The sequence below is a fragment of the Chlorocebus sabaeus genome, chromosome 2 (genome assembly GCF_047675955.1).
Source record: "Chlorocebus sabaeus isolate Y175 chromosome 2, mChlSab1.0.hap1, whole genome shotgun sequence".
Taxonomy (NCBI): domain Eukaryota; kingdom Metazoa; phylum Chordata; class Mammalia; order Primates; family Cercopithecidae; genus Chlorocebus; species Chlorocebus sabaeus.
In genome coordinates this window covers 97,912,766-97,931,648 of record NC_132905.1, presented here as the reverse complement: position 1 = coordinate 97,931,648, position 18,883 = coordinate 97,912,766, and the positions used below count along the sequence as shown (strand labels likewise).

The 18,883-nt window shown below is 44.7% G+C and overlaps 1 protein-coding gene across 4 annotated transcripts in view; it reads right to left on the bottom strand.

The window, feature by feature from the left end:
* The window catches only part of TRAPPC10 (trafficking protein particle complex subunit 10), a 96,136-nt gene that overhangs the window by 71,736 nt on the left and 5,517 nt on the right, over positions 1–18,883 (bottom strand). For 3 of the 4 annotated variants that reach the window (XM_073010971.1, XM_073010988.1, XM_073010978.1), the window contains exon 2: positions 3,230–3,311. In XM_073010971.1, coding sequence (XP_072867072.1) covers positions 3,230–3,311 — 82 coding nt within the window. Of the gene's footprint in view, positions 1–1,814; positions 1,870–3,229; positions 3,312–18,883 lie in introns of those variants that run through there. The other variant, XM_073010976.1, reaches the window with a different exon arrangement.

Sequence of the window (18,883 nt, the reverse complement as noted above, 5' to 3'; positions counted from 1 at the left end):
GTGACAGCAACATTAATCCACTCACGAGGGCAGAAATTAAGTTTCCATGGCAAGAATCTTTGGGGGACACATTCAAACTATAGCAAGTACCTACCCCATCCTTCTCAACCTGCCCTCCTGCATGAGTTTCAGGGCTGCTGTCACAAACTACCACAAACCTGGAGGCTTAGCTTACTCTTGCATATTTCATGAGTCCCGAAAGTTGAAATCAAGGTGCGGGTGGACTTAGTTCCCTCTAGCTGCAGTGGGAGGTTGCTTGCCTTTCTCCTAGCTTCTGGAGGCTGCTGCCATCCTCAGCATTCTTTGGTTCATGGCCTCATCACTCTAATCTCTACCTCAATCTTCACAAGGTCTTCTCCCCCTGTCTTCTCTTCTGCCTCTTATAAGGACACTTGTCATTGGATTTAGGGTCTACCCTAATTGAAAATGATCTCACATTGAGGTCCTTAGCTTAACTATATCTGCGAAGACCCTTATTCCAATAAAGCCACATCCTGAGGTTTCAGGTGGACATATCTTCCCTAAGGTAACACATTTCTTTCCTAAATTTCAAGGTCGTTTCTGAAAAATGTAGTCTTTTCCCTGGGCCGTACAATTTTCCTGAGATAAGTTCTCTATTCTCTTGCCCAGGAAGCATGGATCTGGCTGCAGGGTTCCCAGAGCGGACCTGTGCCCTGTTCAGAACCTAGGCTGGTTGGTTTTACAACAGCCCTTCTCCCTTGCCTTCTGCAATGCTTCAGATCCAACGGTCTGGAGCTCTTCTGTTCAAAGAAAGACTTTCCAGGTTCCTAAGGGGTGGAGGGGTGGGTAATGACAGCAATCACTTCACTACAGACAGGAGTGGGGACCCTGAGTCTAACTGCCCCTGTCCACACCTCTGCCAACTCCCATCCCCAGCCCTGCTTTCACCCAGGCCTTCCAAGATCTGGCACTTTGTCCCTTGTCAGAAATTCCCCTCCTCTCACGGAGCCACAAGACATAAACTTCCTCAGCTTTCTCTCCCAATTCCTCCACCTGTTTCTCTTTCTCCCAAAAACACAGCCACATCCCCCTGCCTCCGCTGCCTCCTCCTTTCTCTGTCTTTATGCACGTCCACCTTTTTAGTTCTTTATGTAGGGTTATTTGTTTAGCTTTTGTTTGGTCAATTTTTTTTAGTCCATTTATTTGTTTAGTATTTACGTAGTCCATTTAGTGGAGCTTCAGAAAGGGGAAGCGATGAATATAAATATTAAATCTACACAGTTTCTTTTTATTTGTTTATTTTTGAGCCAGAGTCCTGCTCTGTCACCCAGGCTGGAGTGCAGTGGTGCAATCTTAGCTCACTGTAGTCTCCAGCTCCCAGGCTCAAGTGATCCTCTCACCTCAGCCTCCCAAGTGGCTAGGACTACAGGCGTGCACCACCACGTCTAGCTAATCTGGTTTCTTCTTTATAGAGACAGGGTTTCACTATGTTGCTCAGGCTGGTCTTGAACTCCTGGGCTCAAGCGATCCTCCCACCTGATCCTCCTAAAGTGTTTGGATGACAGGCGTGAGCCACCACCGGGCCTACATAATTTCTCTATTTAACTTTTCTCTCAAAATTATCTTGTTTCATGGACACACTTTTTTTTTCCCTTTATCTATCAGAATACTTACAGATTACTTACAGATTACTCCATTTGCTAAACTGTTTTCTCTCTTTCACAGCACTGGGCCTCCTCACATGTTAAGCAGTTTTTCTCTTACACTCTGTACACTCTTTCTATTAAATATTAGCAACTAAATGCATATCTTGTGAGACACTATAATCAGCACAGAAATTAGACTGTATTCACCTGGTAAGTCATCTTCAGAAAGCCACCTTAATCCCTCATGTTACTAAGGCACAAACTGGTGGTCAGAAAGGAATAATGCTGTGAGAATCAGAATTACATAAACACAAATAACACGAAATTCTGTATACCCTGGTTAAAATTAGATTACCTATGTTACAAGATAAAATCCAACCATTTTTTACAAATAACATCTGGTCTTACCAGAAATAAGTTTTCCAAAAAGAGGATTCCCAGCCCGTGATTTCCTATGAGTATGTCACCAGACGACTAACTATAAACATGCAACAGAGCCTGTGATGGCTGATCTAACCTCGCTGTTTAAGTTTTAAACACCATCTTTCTGTTTACCTTCTTGTCCTTAAGGAAAACGCACAGGAGCCAGGGTGGAGGGAGGGTCTTGTAAGATGGCTGATACAGCCCAGTTCTTCTGCCTTTTTTTTTTTTTTTTTTTGAGACGGAGTCTTGCTCTGTTGCCCAGGCTGGAGTGCAGTGGCACAATCTCAGCTCACTGCAAGCTCTGCCTCCTGGGTTTACGCCATTCTCCTGCCTCAACCTCCCGAGTAGCTGGGACTACAGGCGCCCACCACAACGCCCGGCTAATTTTTTGTATTTTTAGTACAGACAGGGTTTTACCGTGTTAGCCAGGATGGTCTCGATCTCCTGACCCTGTGATCCGCCCACCTCGGCCTCCCAAAGTGCTGGGATTACAGGCTTGAGCCACCGCGCCCAGCCTCTTCTGCTTTAAAGTAGAGTCTAAGTGAGGACATGTCACCTTTGCAAAATGCCTGTGCCTTTAAGACGTTCTGGTTAACTATGAAGAATCACAGATCATTCCTATAAAAGTGAGTCTTTAACTCAAAATAATTGTCTTGTTTCTACTTTCCAATGTCTCGTTAAGAAGACCATTGTAGTCTGGGCACAGTGGCTCACGCCTATAATCCCAGCACCTTGGGAGGCTGAGGAGGGCGGTTCAGTTGAGGTCCAGAGTTCGACACCAGTCCAGCCAACATGGCAAAACTTGTCTCTACTAAAAATACAAAAATTAGCCAGGTACGGTAGCGCACACCTGTAATCCCAGCTACTCAGGAGGCTGAGGCAGGAGAATTGCTTGAACCCGGGAGGCGGAGGTTGCAGTGAGCCAAGATCACGCTACTGCACTCCAGCCTGGGCGACAGAACAAGACTCTGTCTCAAAAAAAAAAGAAAAAAAAAAAAGAAAAAAAGAAAACCATCGTATTCCATAAAGAATAAGACCCATAGATTATATAAGGTCACTATTTCTTTAGAACTGAGGCTTTTAACCTGTGCTACTTCACTTGTTCACATAAATGTTTAAACAACATACACTTATTTAAAAACATGTACTTCATTTTAAAAAATGAAAAGAGGGATACAGTCAAAAAATACACAACATACCTTCTCCATTCCATCGGTTCTCTTGGAAGCTGCTGAGAGAGCGTTGGATAAACAGAGGTAAATAAATTCTGATCTCCAGCACCTATGAAGGGAAGAAAAAAATTCAGTTACCATATTTTTAGGTGAATACATGCAAAATGGGCTCTAGAGCTTAATAAATTGGTGTTTTTAGGTAATTTTATGTTTAATAAAACAATATCACACGACTCTTCTGTACCTGTGCCTCTACATAACGAGTCTCAGGGAAACCCAGCACGGGACAGATGTGATGAAGCTGAACCCTCATGACACCTCCATGGGGTGGGTGTGATTTTCCACGCGAGGAAACTGGGGATCAGAAGAGGTGATGAACTTGCCCCAAGGACACAAAGCTAAGGAGAGAGGGAGCTGGCTCCACCGCACCCAGCTTTGCTGCATTCTACAGCCCCCACTTTCTCCCAGACAGCCAAAATCCATAGAGAAAAAGAAACCAAAACTTCACCAAGATCAACTCACTGTTCGACCAAATGCCAGGAGAAGCTAAAATTTATAGGTGGCTCCCCATGAGCGAGTATTACACAAGGCACCTGCCAGGCACCCTCTCATTCTATCCTCCCCATAACTCCTGGGAGGAAAGGCACAAACATGACCCACATTCATGGACGAGGAAAGTCAGCTTTGAGGGTCAACGTGTTCAGAGCACAGAGCTGACAGTGGCAGACGCGAGTCAGGAATCTGGCTGCGGCAGACTTTACACTGCACGCTCAGTGTTAATTCAGCTCTTTTATCTTCGCTTTAATGTAAATGAAAAATCCATTTTGTTCTCATAAAATGATGAGATAACTGAATTACACTTAAGCGAAAAAAGAACCTTTTAATATAGATGACTAAAATTCTTATACTCAGAGGATCCTCTTTACTTCAGCAAACCATTTTCCAAATTGCTTTTATATTGATCGTTAAGAAATCATTGGGAATTGATGTGTGCCATTAACACATCTGCTTATTTTGCTATCAAAAGCCTAAAAATAAAAAACCTCCTGAAACTCATATAATAATGTCAAGTCACTGAGGAAGGGTAATGACATTTCTGAGCAGATGGCACGGTGAGTGGGCAGGGTGCTGGGAACCTCACTGCCCGGTCCCCATCTCAGTTTCATCACTGACCAGCTGACTACACCTGGGGAGACGATTTAACCTTCCTGTGCCGCGGGGACATGGGCAGTGGGAAAATGGGAAGAGTTCGGCCAGAGGAGCTCTGCTGAGGATTAAATGAGACCACTCGTCAGTCACCTCAAACAAGGCACGGCACACAGTGGTTAAAAAGGGACTATTACTACATTTTGATAACACAAAAACAAGGTTTGTTTGAAGTTATCACTTTTCATCTTGTTCATTTATTTGGTAGTCATCTCGGAAATCAATAAAAGAGGCTGGGTGCGATGGCTCACACCTGTAATCCCAGCATTTTGGGAGGCCGGGGCAGGCGGATCACCTGAGGTTGGGAGTTTGAGACCAGCATGACCAACGTGGAGAAATCTTGTCTCTACTAAAAAAATACAAAATTAGCCAGGCGTGGTGGTGCACGCCTGTAATCCCAGCTACCTGGGAGGCTGAGGCAGGAGAATCGCTTGAACTAGGAGGCAGAGATTGCGGTGAGCCAAGACTGCACCATTGCACTCCAGCCTGGGCAGCGAGAGTGAAACTCCATCTCAAAAATAAATAAATAAATAAAAGAAATCAATAAAAGAAGAAAATCTTTAGTCTCTGGTTTCTTAACTTTACCAATTTCTGTTGTCTTGTTAAACAGTTCCAAGATTAGTATATAAAAATCATTACTCTTTGCTAAGTGGAAAGTAAGCCAACTAAATAGAAGCTTTCTTCTCTTCCACTTGGTTTTCTATATAAAACTACACACACACACACAATCACTCTCTCCCTCTCTCACACTCTGTCCTTGCAATACAGTAACTTCACATAATTATACAAATAACATCCACACAGAGTAAAAGAGGAACTGCCTCCAACACCTGCTCCAAGCTCTTCTCCCGGGGAACCTGCTGTACAGTAAGACTCGTCTAAATGGAGACTGCCAAGTAGCAATGTCTCTCGCATTCCATCACGGACTAACTCTCTAACCTGTGTTCACTTGGAAGATGACCGGTCAATCAGCACATCCAACAGTGGCAAAAGTGTCACCTGACGTAAGTAGGGATCTGACCTGTGACCATCTGACCTCAGTACCTGTTATGGGCTGAACTGTGTCCCACAAAAATCTACCTGTTGAAGTCCTAAAATCCAGTACCTTACAATATAACCATGTGAGGATAAGGTCTTCAAAGTTGGTAAGGTAGTTCAGTTAAAATGAGGTCTTCAGGGTGGGCCCTAATCCAACTGACTGGTGTCTTTATAAGAGAAGATTTGGTCACAGACAGGAGGAATGCAGGAAGGCCCCATAAGGACCCAGAGGCCCACGTTGTGGATGCCTGGGCCTGGTCTCCTGAGCTGTGACGCAATGCATTTCTGCTAAGCCACCCAGACCGTGTGACTCTGCGGCAGCAGCCCAAGCACACTAAGACAGTACCCCTGATGCAGATGTGAAGGCCAAATTCTAACCCACTGAAGCTCTGCATTAAGAATGTGAAGAGGCCGGGCGCGGTGGCTCAAGCCTGTAATCCCAGCACTTTGGGAGGCTGAGACGGGTGGATCACAAGGTCAGGAGATGCAGAACATCCTGGCTAACATGGTGAAACCCCGTCTCTACTAAAAAAAAAATACAAAAAAATTAGCCGGGCAAGGTGGCGGGAGCCTGTAGTCCCAGCTACTCGGGAGGCTGAGGCAGGAGAATGGCGGGAACCCAGGAGGCAGAGCTTGCGGTGAGCCGAGATCGCGCCACTGCACTCCAGCCCAGGCGACAGAGCGAGACTCCGTCTCAAAAAAAAAAAAAAAAAAAAAAAAAAGAATGTGAAGAAAAATCACCACAATTTCATCAGCATATATAACCATTATTTTAACACACTCTTAAATCTTCACATCAAGTCTTATGAAATTAGAGATGCCTTTGAAAATGAGGTATAGAGAACCGGCACATGAAAGATGGTGAAGAGAGGCTGGGCGTGGTGGCTCATGCCTGTAATCCCAGCACACTGGGAGGCCGAGGTGGGTGGATCACGAGGTCAAGAGATCGAGATCATCCTGGACAACACGGTGAAACCCCGTCTCTACCAAAAATACAAAAATTAGCTGGGCAAGGTGGTGCGGGCCTGTAGAACCAGCTACTGAGAGGCAGAGGCAGGGGAATCGCTTGAACCCGGGAGGCGGAGGTTGCAGTGAGCCAAAATCGCGCCACTGCACTCCAGCCTGTAGACACAGCAAGACTCTGTCTCAAAAAAAAAAACCAAACAAACAAAGATGGTGAACAGCTTAAGTGTAAGAGCCCAAAAGAATTCAATCGTGGCTCACACAGTAGGTAATTAAATTAACAACACAGACTTTGTAGTTTCCTGAACTAATCCAACCATTAAGCAGAAAAGTCACTAGAGCTCTGAGGGCTGAACTGCAAGGCAGAGCACCTTCCAGGCTAATTTTTCATTTTAATCCCACGGGCAACAGAGGCATGAGCAAAACCCAGTAAGAACTCAGCTGTCAATAAGGTAGTTCCTAAGAGCCAAAACGGGGCTTAAGATTGATGTGGCCACATTCAGAAAACCCTGTTCACAAAGTCACCAAGTTTACTGTTTTGACTCAAGAGGCTATTTATTAAGAGTCAACTCAAGCCGTTTATTCCAATAACTAAGGTCTCCTTTTTTTGGTGACAGAGGAGACCTACCAAAATAATTTATAAGAGCAGGCCGGGCGCGGTGGCTCAAGCCTGTAATCCCAGCACTTTGGGAGGCCGAGACGGGTGGATCACGAGGTCAGGAGATCGAGACCATCCTGGCTAACACGGTGAAACCCCGTCTCTACTAAAAAATACAAAAAACTAGCCGGGCGAGGTGGCGGGCGCCTGTAGTCCCAGCTACTCGGGAGGCTGAGGCAGGAGAATGGCGTAAACCCGGGAGGCGGAGCTTGCAGTGAGCCGAGATTGCGCCACTGCACTCCAGCCTGGGCGACAGAGCGAGACTCCGTCTCAAAAAAAAATAAATAAATAAATAAATAATAAAAAAATAATTTATAAGAGCAATTCAAAACACAATTTCATTACATACACCCCTCTCCCTGTGTGCCTCCACATCCACCATCGGCTCTCATGCCAACTGGGGAGACAGGGAGATAAGAGGGTGCAGCAGGTCAGGGAGCTGGGGCACCACGGATCCCCAGAGCCCATGGGAGCACAGCATCACCCTGGATGAACAGCAGGCACTGGAGCCCCCAAATGGGAAGAGACATGTAGAGGGAATGAATGGCAAGCAGCAGCCACCCAGGGGGACATGGGCACTCTTTTTAGGGTGCTGCCTGTGCCCGCTGCATGGGCCCCCAGGCTCAGAGAATCCCCAGGAAAGGGGGAGCAGGGCTCTGGGGTCCGATTACATGGACCAGTCAGTTTTCTGATTATTTATGCAGTTGCAATTGGATTTTCTGTTACATGCAATCACATTACTAACATAGGCTTGGCTATTTCCTGAATTATTACCGTATTCCCTGAGATTTTTACAAGCACGTATTCACGCATTACTTGTGTAATTTAAAACCTTTTATGTTCAAAGCAAATAAGAATTAAACACAGTGGGGGAAACAATTCAAAAAGATGACTTCAGGCCAGGCGCGGTGGCTCACGCCTGTAATCCCAGCACTTTGGGAGGCCAATGAGGGCGGATCACGAGGTCAGGAGATCGAGACCATCCTGGCTAACACGGTGAAACCCTGTCTCTCCTAAAAGTACAAAAAAATTAGCCAGGCGTGGTGGCGGGCGCCCGTGGTCCCAGCTGCTCAGGAGGCTGAGGCAGGAGAATGGCGTGAACCTGGGAGACAGAGCTTGCAGTGAGCCGAGATCGCACCACTGCACTCCAGCCTGGGCAACAGAACAAGACTTTGTCTCAAAAAGAAAAAAGAGAAAAAAAAAAAAAGACGACTTCAGTGATTTAGCGTAACAGGTAGCGTTTCAATAAATTCAATGTCTTAGTCTGTTCAGGCTGCCATAACAACATACAATAAACTAGGATGGCTTATAAACAGCAGAAATTTATTCATCATTTCTGGAGGCTGTAAGTCTGAGCTCAAGGCTTCAGCACATTGAGTACCTTGCTGTGCCTTCACGTGGGGGATCTCTGGGGCCCTTTTTTTTCACAAGGGCACTAATCCCTTTTGTGGGGACTCCACTCACATGACCTAACAACCTCCCAAAGGCCCCACTTCCTAATACCATCACATTAGGGTCCCTGAAAAATTGCTAGGTAACAGAGTCAAGAGAAGGGCCGCCTGTTCACTGTTCCTCCAGACAGCACGGTGGGCATGGTATGCCCCAGCCACCTCACGCACACTCACTCTCTGAACCTTCATGTGGAAACCAAGGCATCAAGAACTGCCCTAACTTGCTCAACATCAAGCAAATGAGCGCCAAGGCTGGGATTCGAACCCAGGGAGCTTCGCTTGGGACTCAATACTGCCCCGTGCTCCTTCCTAACTTCTTAATTCTAACCAGTTTATTACTTATTCTGCAGCAGTTGTTTTAACAATGGTTGGCTGAAAATACGGGTTCCAAAAGGCCTTCGGCAGACAGAGTGAACATTTCTGTCATCTGTTTTTTACTGAACCAATTCTTGAACGCGCAAAGCCGTGACGGTCTTACCTATATAAAAGTATAAAAGGATCCCGAGGTTGCAACCATGAGAGAGTGGCAAAGAAAAACGATGTTCAATCAGTTTGTGGCTTTCCTAAATACCTGACAGAATATATTTTCAAAGCTAATACTTTTACTTGGAGATTTATGTTGGAAAAAAAAAATTGACATAAAGAGTCTGAATATTTGCTGATACTCTGATACAGGACAATTTTTCTTCAAATTCTTTAGTATAATCTTGGTAAAAGGAACAGCAGGTTTTCTAATAAAATCCATCTCACTTTATCTTAAATTGTTGGAGACATCTAGAGTGTTCCAACCTGTTAACAAGACACTGTCCTCACCCATCTAAGGGGCTGTCTTATTTTAAAAGGCTGGCTTTATTCTGTAGGGCTTCGTAGGTCTCAGAGCACTAATGAGTGGGAAAGACAGAGAAATGGATTTAACTCAACCCAAGAAGCGCTATGGCCTAAGAGAGAAGAACCTGAGGGTGGAGGTGGGTGAAGAATGACAGAAAGCGTCCCACAGCTAGGGGCCTCAACCAGGGGCTGGGTCATCTCCCAGTTGCAACTAAAAGCAGTGGAGTGGCTGGACTACGACAAGAGATGAACTCATTTTAAGGCCCCTCCAAGCAAGTTTCTGCGTTTCTATTTTTGAACAAAAAAGTCAAAGGAAACGTATAATTTATCTAAGATTTGCTTTACAGAAAATTTTGCAGAAATAATGATTCTTTAAGCCTATAAACAAAAGAAAGCTGCAATCCACTATTAGGCAGTCCATGTTTGAACACAACGGATCAGAGAGGGCACTGTCTTCAAGCCTAAGAATGCATGTGCTTGCCCATAGACCATACACTAATTTCTCCTCAATGGCTTTCGGTAAAACGGGCTTTCAAACGGACGATAAAAATATCCAAGGTTACAAACTGGGAAGTCATCTCAGCCTGTTCAATAATGCATAAAGTAGATTTGCTACAATTCGTGTATAATGTCAAGGCAGTAATGAAAATTAATGCTTCAGATTGGGAGCTCTTTCATGGCGAAAACTAACATCAAATTCACAATCATGGGTATGGAAGCTTCCCCAGTGCTCTTCCCAAAGTATCTGTCTGTGAAAGGCCTTCGCAGTCCGGGGTGGGGGCAGGGAGTGAAGGTCAACGAGAGAGCAGAAAAAAGGATCCAGATGTTATCCAGATTCTCTAGGTAGAAAGCAAGGTTGAGTTATCCCCTAAGATGACTAGGCCACTGACTCCACATTTCTAGCATAGACACGGTCCTCCCTTCATTAGAAGACACATATTCTTCTAATATTGGAGAAGTAGAGCAAATGAACCCTCCCACAATTCTGTACCTCCAAGTTTAAAGGCCAAGTTTAAAGAAGTACTCAGTACACCCCGTCATTTCATCACTGGCTTAACGTTACACCCATTTGGCCTGGCTCTCCTCCGGGTCCTTCCTGTGGTCTCTACCTTCCCTCTGACACACACACACACACACGCGCGCGCGCGCGCACACACACACCCCTGCCCTCTGCTGCTCTCTCCCAGCACCCAGTCATATGAAAATACTACCCACTGTAGGTGGGATCAAAAGAAAACCCATACATTAGTGTTCATCAAGTTTCCTACTGTGGAAATTTGCAGAAAAGGAACTACTACACATAAAGACTAGTCAAAAGACAGAAAATCCCAAAGTCTTTTTAACTTAAAAGACAAGAACACACAGGCCAAGAATGTTAAGAATTTGAATGAACTCTTCTAATCAAGGAAACAAGTTGCTTTCTCTGGCCCTCGGAGAGCAAACTTAAAATTCAAGAGTTTAAAAATAAAAAGACTGGATAAATGCATCTGAATATAAGAATACTGAGGAATCAGCCTTTAACAGTGTGTACTTTTCTAAAATAAACACAGTGTTACTGTAGCAGTTTGAACCACAGAACTGTACTTACAAGTCAGAAAGAAACACTCCTGTTCCTGGCACCCCAATGCCTTAAGGCTTCAGACAGAAGGGTTCCCAAATTGGTCTTCCCCCGGACCTCCCCTTCCCCACAGCCTGTTCAAGGGTTGGCTTCTCCGTCCCCACAGCCTTCGTTCAAGGGCTGGCTTCTCTGTGAGGCTACAGGCAGCTTCCCAACGGTGCAAGCATTCAGGAGGGAACTGAGGCAGCATCAGCACAGTGACATAACCATCGACCTCAGCCCAGCAACCCGCCCTGCAGGGCTCCATCCCAGCAGGCCCATCGGAAAGGCCACAGACAGGCTACCTGTGCGCAACGACTGGAAACAGCAAAAGACAAAACAACTCAAATTCCACCAAGAGGGGACTGGAGGAGTGAACCACAGAACATCTACACCATGGACTCTACACGGCCAGAAGGAATGAGAACGATCTCAACATACTCCCAGCGTGGAGTGGAGTCCGGGGGAAAGTGACGTGGGACAGTGTGCGCAGCTGTCAATGTCTAAGCTAAGAAAGGGAAATACAAATATGTTTTTCATGTGGAAGGAAAACCATGAAAACTGTGATGGAGTACTTAGGAAGGGAGGAGTTAGCATGGAGAGGACAGAATATACACAAGACTTCTTTAAACAGACCTCATTTTGTAGATTTAATTTGGGAAGTAAATATTTTATATAATTATAAAGCAATTAGATTTTTTAAAGGTTTTCCCTCAAAATAATCAGGAAAAATAAAACAAGTGAACTTAAATGTATACATATACATTTAGTGGTATAATCTCAGAGAGGAGCTATGACAAGTAACTTTACACCTACAGTAATTTGACAGTTCATTCCTTGTGGGATACGTCCAGATGCCAATAAGAACGGTCAAAAACACTTCTAGCCCTAGTCCATCACTAGTCCTGTTGTTGATGGTGGAGTTAATAGTGTTACTCAGAGACTGTGTAGTGAGGGATAAAGCAACTGAAGGCAACTGAGCAATCGCGTGACGCTCTATTCAGGGGCCCCTGGCCCTGCAGCATCAGCACCACCCACGCATTTGTTAGAAATGCTCATTCTCAGGCCCCACACAGGCATTTGTTAGAAATGCTCATTCTCAGGCCCCACCCAGATCTGTTCATTCAGAAATGGGGAATGGACCCAGCCATCTGTGGGTCCACAAACCCTCCAGGTGACTGAAACAGCATGAGCTAGGGAACCTCTAACTCTAGTCTCCTCAAGTACCCATGAGAATTAGGATTTTCAGTGTGGAAAACAGAAAACACAGAGGACGGAGCTGTTAATTAAAACCCTGCAGCCCTGAGTTTTCATCAAAAAGAGTGAACTTACGATGTATTTTATCTTAAAAATACAAAAAACAAAGAACAATTCCTAGGCCAGTGCAGTGTGGCTCACACCTGTAATCCCAATGCTTTGGGAGGCCAAGGTGGGTGGATCACCTGAGGTCGGGAATTTGAGACCGGCTTGGCCAACACGGTGAGACCCTGTCTCTACTAAAAATACAAAAATTAGCCAGATATGGTGGCATGCACCTGTAATCCCAGCTACTCACTACTCGGGAGGCTGAGGCACAAGAATCTCCTGAACCCGGGAGGCAGAGGTTGAAGTGAGCCGAGAACGTGCCATTGCACTACAGCATGGGCAACAGAGTAAGAGCCTGTCTCAAAACAAAAACAAAAAACAAACAAACAAAAATTCCTATAGCTATTCCTAGCTCTGTCCACTGAAAAGGCCTCACAGCAACTAGGAGCCCAAGCTTGCAGACTATGGTCTTGAAATACTACTTTTCACTAGAAGGAATCAGGGCTCCCTGATGATTGCTAAGCGCAGATCAGGGCATTAAATGTTCAAAATGAGCCCAGAACATCTTGTCATGCTAGATAGGAAAGAATCTGACAAAGACGCCTCCATCTTAGACCCCAGCATGAAATGAGACTCTCCCTGGCCAAAGGGAGAACAACCTGCTCGCCAACGAGGCAACAATGCAATGGACTGAAACACACCAAGTATGTCCGTAATGACTAAGTTCACAGCCACAATAAACGAACAACAAAAACACACCAACTGATCACCTCTGAAGGATGCAGGTGAACCAACTCACTTTGAAAATGGTTACATAAAGGGAAAGAATCGAGTATATAATGCCTCTCTGTACCACTGGGTAACCAATGACTGTAAATGTATGCATGTACATGCGTGCACATATGTGTACACACACGCATTTTTCACAGAAATAGTTCAGCTAATAAGTGACAAAGAAATAGGGAAATGAGAATATCACCATTTTGCAACCTTTAGGGAATTAGTGATGTGAAAATAAATGGCTGCCGATTTCCAAAAGGAGAGGCAATCAGACATCACGTACCTGCTGGAAGAACACCACCCCCCCGAAACAGACCTGTCAACAAAAAATCCAGCCTGAAGCTGACCCAGCCTCCAGCTCCAACTACCAAAGTCTAGGCAGTGGGTCCTCTTCAGGACAAACGAGCCAGGTTCATCAAGTTATAAAGAAAAAACAAGAGACAGAGGGAACATGAAGATTTTAGGAGACGTAAAGGATTTATCTAAAAACTGCATTTGGATACTAATTCAAACAGTTTTAAAAATAGACATTTAAGACGCATTGGAAACTTAAACACTGAATATTTGGTATTAAGAAACATTTTAGGGCCGGGCGTGGTGGCTCACACCTGTAATCCCAGCACTATGGGAGGCAAAGGTGGATCACCTGGTTCGAGACCAGCCTGACCAACATGGAGAAACCCCATCTCTACTAACAAACCCCATCTTTGTAAAAAAATAAAAAATTAGCTGGGCGTGGTGGCACACGCCTGTAATCCCAGCTACTCGGGAGGCTGAGGCAGGAGAATCGCTCGAACCGGATGCTGCGGTGAGCCGAGAGAGCGCCACTGCACTCCAGCCTGGGCAACAAGAGTGAAACTCCATCTAAAAAAAAAAAAAATTAGCCAGGCATGGTGGCGTGTGCCTGTAATCCCAGCTACTTGGGAAGCTGAGGCAGGAGAGCTGCTTGAACCCAACAGGCGGAGGTGGCAGTGAGCCAAGATTGTGCCACTGCACTCCAGCCTGGGCAACAAGAGCGAAACTCCATCTCAAAAACAAAAACAAAAAAAAAGAAAGAAAGAAATGTTTTAGGTGTAATTAAAAAATACCATGAAAGAGAAAAAAAAGAAATAAAAAAATTAAAAAAAAAAATGCCATAGACTGGGTGGCTCAGAAAACAGATTTTTTTTTCTCTGAAAGACCCTATGAAAGAAAAAAAAAAAATTGCAATGTATTTTCTCTTAGCTCTGTAGGCCAAGAAGCCCAAGATCAAGATGTCAGTAGATTCAGTTTCTGGTGAGGCCTGTGCCACAGACTGCAGACAGCCACTTCCTCGCTGTTATCCTCAGGCGGTCTTTCCCTGTTTCAAGGGGGAGGCGTCCTCTCACTCTTCCTCATCTAATCCCATAATAAAGGGCCCACCCTCCTGAACCTCATCTAACCCTGGTACTTCTCAAAGGCCCAACTCCTATTCTTAGCACACTGGGAGTCAGGGCTTCGGTGTGTAGGAAGGGACACAAATGTTCAGTCCATAACATCCATTTGTGGATAAATTATATGTCTGAGATTTGCTTCAAAATATTATAAGACTGCAGAGAATGAGGGGTATAGAGAAGCAAGACTGGGCAATTCACCTAACTGTTCAAGTTGGGTGAAAGGTTTGTAGGGTCTGTTCATAATATTCTGTCTACTTTTATACATATTGCAAACTTTTATAATAAAATACGTGAAATGTTATAGTTCTTCCATTTCCCGTATCCTTCTCTTTTTCTTTTTCCCATAGCACTTGTCACCTAACATAATTTGTCTATTGTCCATCTCTTCTTGCTAGAATGTAAACTCTCAAAGGGTTGGGATCTTTGCTCTCTGACATAACCCAAGCCCCTTCAGCAGTAACTGGCATGTAATAGGTGCTCTGTAAATGTTTGCTCACCGATGAAAACAGCCCAACTCCTCCGTACTCCACGCTAGACAACCCAGGATCCCCAAAGGACAGAACAGACTACAGGAGAAGCAAAGACAGTGCTGGGTATCAAGTTCTCAGAATAGGAATTTAATTTTGGAATGAGTAAGACTATGCTAAAAATTTCTAGTGTATAGTTGACTTGCTCAATTCTTAGAATGCTAAAGTGACATTTTTATTTAATTATATGGCAAAGGCTTTCTCAGAGGCATAATTTTAGGGACAAACCTCCCTGCTTCCATGTGAACAGATGGTGTCTGCCTTCCCTAAGTACTCGGTAAAGCAGGAGTCATCAGACATGCTAATACTGGTCTGAGCTGTGCTACTAAACAGTTACACTGATCACGGCCAGTCACAGCAAAACCAGCCCTCAGCTCAACTTCAAAATGACTTCTGCCAGCCCTTCTCATCAACCTGGATGTTTAGAGCTTGCTGACTGGTCTAGGTGAACTGACAGTGCCAACAAATGGCACTGTCATTTCAACCCACTGACAAATTTCAACCCCGAAATTGTTTTCTTTTGTTTTTTGTTTTGAGACAGGGTCTCACTCTGTTGCCCAGACTGGAGTGAAGTGGCACAAACATTGCTCACCACACCCTCAAATTCCTGGGCTCAAGCGATCCTCTGGCCTGTCTCCCAAGCAGCTAGGACTAGAGGTATGCACTGCCACACCCAGCTAACTCTAAAATGTATACAATGGCTTCAAACTGCTAACAGATCTCAGTTAAAAATAAGAAAAATGTCCAAACATACAATGGTCCCCGGTCACTGTTCAAAAAAAAAAAAAAAAATTTGCAAACAGGGGCGTAAAATAACATTCAGAAATGAAACACCAGGTAAAAACGTCCAAAAAGCCACATGAGAGAGAGTACAGAAGAGGTTGGACTTTTTCTCAGGGGTCACCCCACCTTGTACCCACATCTAGAACTCCAAAGCCCAAATGTCAAGATAACATTCCCTTGGTCAGGAGTACAGGAAGGACAAACCTCTACAGACAGACGCAGCTATCTAAAACCACAGACGCTTGGTGGATGCCGGCCACTGCACACTTGGTAGCTAACACAGACAGTGGTGCGGCAGGTGGCATGGCACCCCACGACGTCCTAACCCTCAAAACCTGTGAATGTCATCTTATTCGGGAAAGGGGTCTTTGTAGACTTAATTAAGTTCAGGAGCTCAAGATGTGATTATCCCAGATTATCCAGGCAGGCCCTATATATAGCTGGATTCTAGATATATTTCAAAGACAACGTCAGTTGTGAGAGAAAAAAGGAGTCACAAATGACTCCAAGGTTATCGATTTTTAATTTAAAAACAAATATTCTCTAAGGCCAAAATACTGTGACTATATTTGAAATTGATGTTAAGAGCAGGTAGAGGAAAGATTTGAGGAAGAAAGACAGAAGGTGAGACACAGGAGAGGAAGCCACAGGGGGCTCTGAGGCAAACTCAACCACAGAGGCAGGCACTGAGGCGGGAATGTTTTGACTGTTTTAAGACCCTGCAGCTGTCTGGGCACAGTGGCTTATGCCTGTAATCCCAGCACTTTGGGAGGCCAAGGAGGGCGGATCACTTGAGTCCAGGAGTTCAAGACCTGCCTGGGCAACACGGCGAAACCCTATCTCTACTAAAAATACAAACAATTAACTGGGAATGGTGGCGCACAAGCAGCTACTCAGGAGGTTGAGGCGGGAGAATCACCTCACCCCAGGAAGTCAAGGCTGTAGTGAGCCAAGATCATGCCACTGCACTCCAGCCTGGGTGACAGAGTGAGACCATGCCTTAAAAAAAAAAAAAAAAGACCCTGCAGTCTTCTCCATTGCTGGTCTGTAACTCTAGATCTAAAGCCACTGGATCCAGAGGTGGAGCACGGGGGTGGGAGGTTCAGTGCTTGGAGATCAGTGTGCGACCTTCTGAGACCACACACTTACACACTAAAGCATGCGACTCCAGTGAAGACACTCTGTCAACTGGCAACACACTTTTCTATGACAAAAAATCCTCAAGTCAGTTACTTGTATTTCCACTAAAAGACAAGCAGCTTTCAGCCAGGGTGAACCACACAACCACACTGTCAGCTGGCAGGCCTCTGGCGGAAGCACACAGTAAAACTCTAAGGAAAGACTGGCTCATACGTTATGTCCGTCATACTTTTTTTTTTTTGAGATGGAGTCTCATTCTGTCACCAGGCTGGAGTGCGGTGGCATTGATCTCAGCTCACTGCAACCTCCACCTCCCAGGTTCAAGCGATTCTCCTGCCTCAACCTCCCAAGGAGCTGGGACTATAGGCGCCCGCCACCACGCCCAGCTAATTTTTGTATTTTTAGTATAGACGGGGTTTCACCATGTTGGCCAGGATGATCTCAATCTCTTGACCTCGCAACGCAATCCGCCCACCTTGGCCTCCCAAAGTGCTGGGATTATGGGCGTGAGTCACTGCGCCCAGCCTTTTTTTTTTTGAGACCAGATCTTGCTCTGTCACCCAGGTTGCAGTGTGAGGTACAATCACAGATCACTGCAGCCTCGACCTCCCAGGTCCAAGTGATCCTCCCACCTCAGCCTCCCAAGTAGTTGGAAGTACAGGCGCATACCACCACACCTGGTTAACTTTTTTATTTTTATTTTTGTAGACACAGGAATCCCCTATGTTGCCTAAGCTGCATCATACTTCATTATTTCAGAGATTCATCAGCACTTAAGAAAAAAAGAAAAAAAAGAAAAATCAGACCTTTCCATTTCATTTGCATAAGCCAGAACTTACTAGAAACTCTTCAGAAACGCATCTTGTAGAAAACTAGGTATGTGAGCTGAAAAGAAAGGAAGCTTTTCACTTCTAAAGTATCAGTTCAAATCCACCCTGGAGTTGGGCTAATAACACTAACAGCACGGGTTCCCAAACCATGTATCTAGACTTCCCACACACTATGCAGTCAGAGAGGCACCAAGAGATATTTCAGATTCATGAGGAAACAGCAATGTTTGTGGTGTAGGAACCCCACATAAGGTATTCACAGTGTCAACATCAGATCAGAGCTCCACTTCTTTCAATGACATCATTATCATCGCAAAACAGGGTGGCTGCTCTGATGAAAAGCAAGTACCACCAAAAAGCAAAAAAAAAAAAACAAAAAAAACCTAAGTGAGCAGCAGCATCCAATCTGACCCCCAGGTGAGAGGCACCACTGAGCTGCTGCCAGGCCTGCCCTCCCGTAGCACACTGCTGTAGTTAGGAAGAATGATGAAAATATTTTTTTCTTCCAACTAATGTATATGTTTTTTTCAAATAGCTCCTGTTAGTACATAATATTTAATAAATTACTGGAACCTAACTACTTAATAAATGGAATTTTTAAGTATTCCTTTTAGTCTAGAGGTGCCATGAAAAAAATTACCGAGACACTAAAAGCATTATGAACAGAGAAAATTGAGGAATCTCTCCTTAGTAACTTTTTTTGCACACTGACTATAATCCTGACACTCTCCTGAGTGCTTTACACACCCCTTCTCAATCCGATGAGGTTGGTACTCCACCCGTTTCACAGCCGACGGTTGTGAAAGTATGCAAGAACTGAGGTCATGCGCACAAGATGGAACGGTTTTTAACCATGCTCGGGTAGAAATGACATAGTAAGCACATTTGTTAGTGCCTTTAGTCCCTGCCTCCAAATATATACTCTATGTGACAACCGAGGTTTCCTAAGGAGAATGTTCCTCCCACTTTTCAAGCTTTGGTTCAACATCGCCTTGAGAATTCAATATGGAACAAGATCTGCATTTATTATATGCTCACCCATTTAAACAGACATTTCAAGTGACTTTTATGGTAGTAAAACTGGTGGTGGTTAAATCACAAGCACCACACTTTCAGGTTTAGTAGAAAGTTTCAATGTGCAAATTTAAAAACTTTAACCT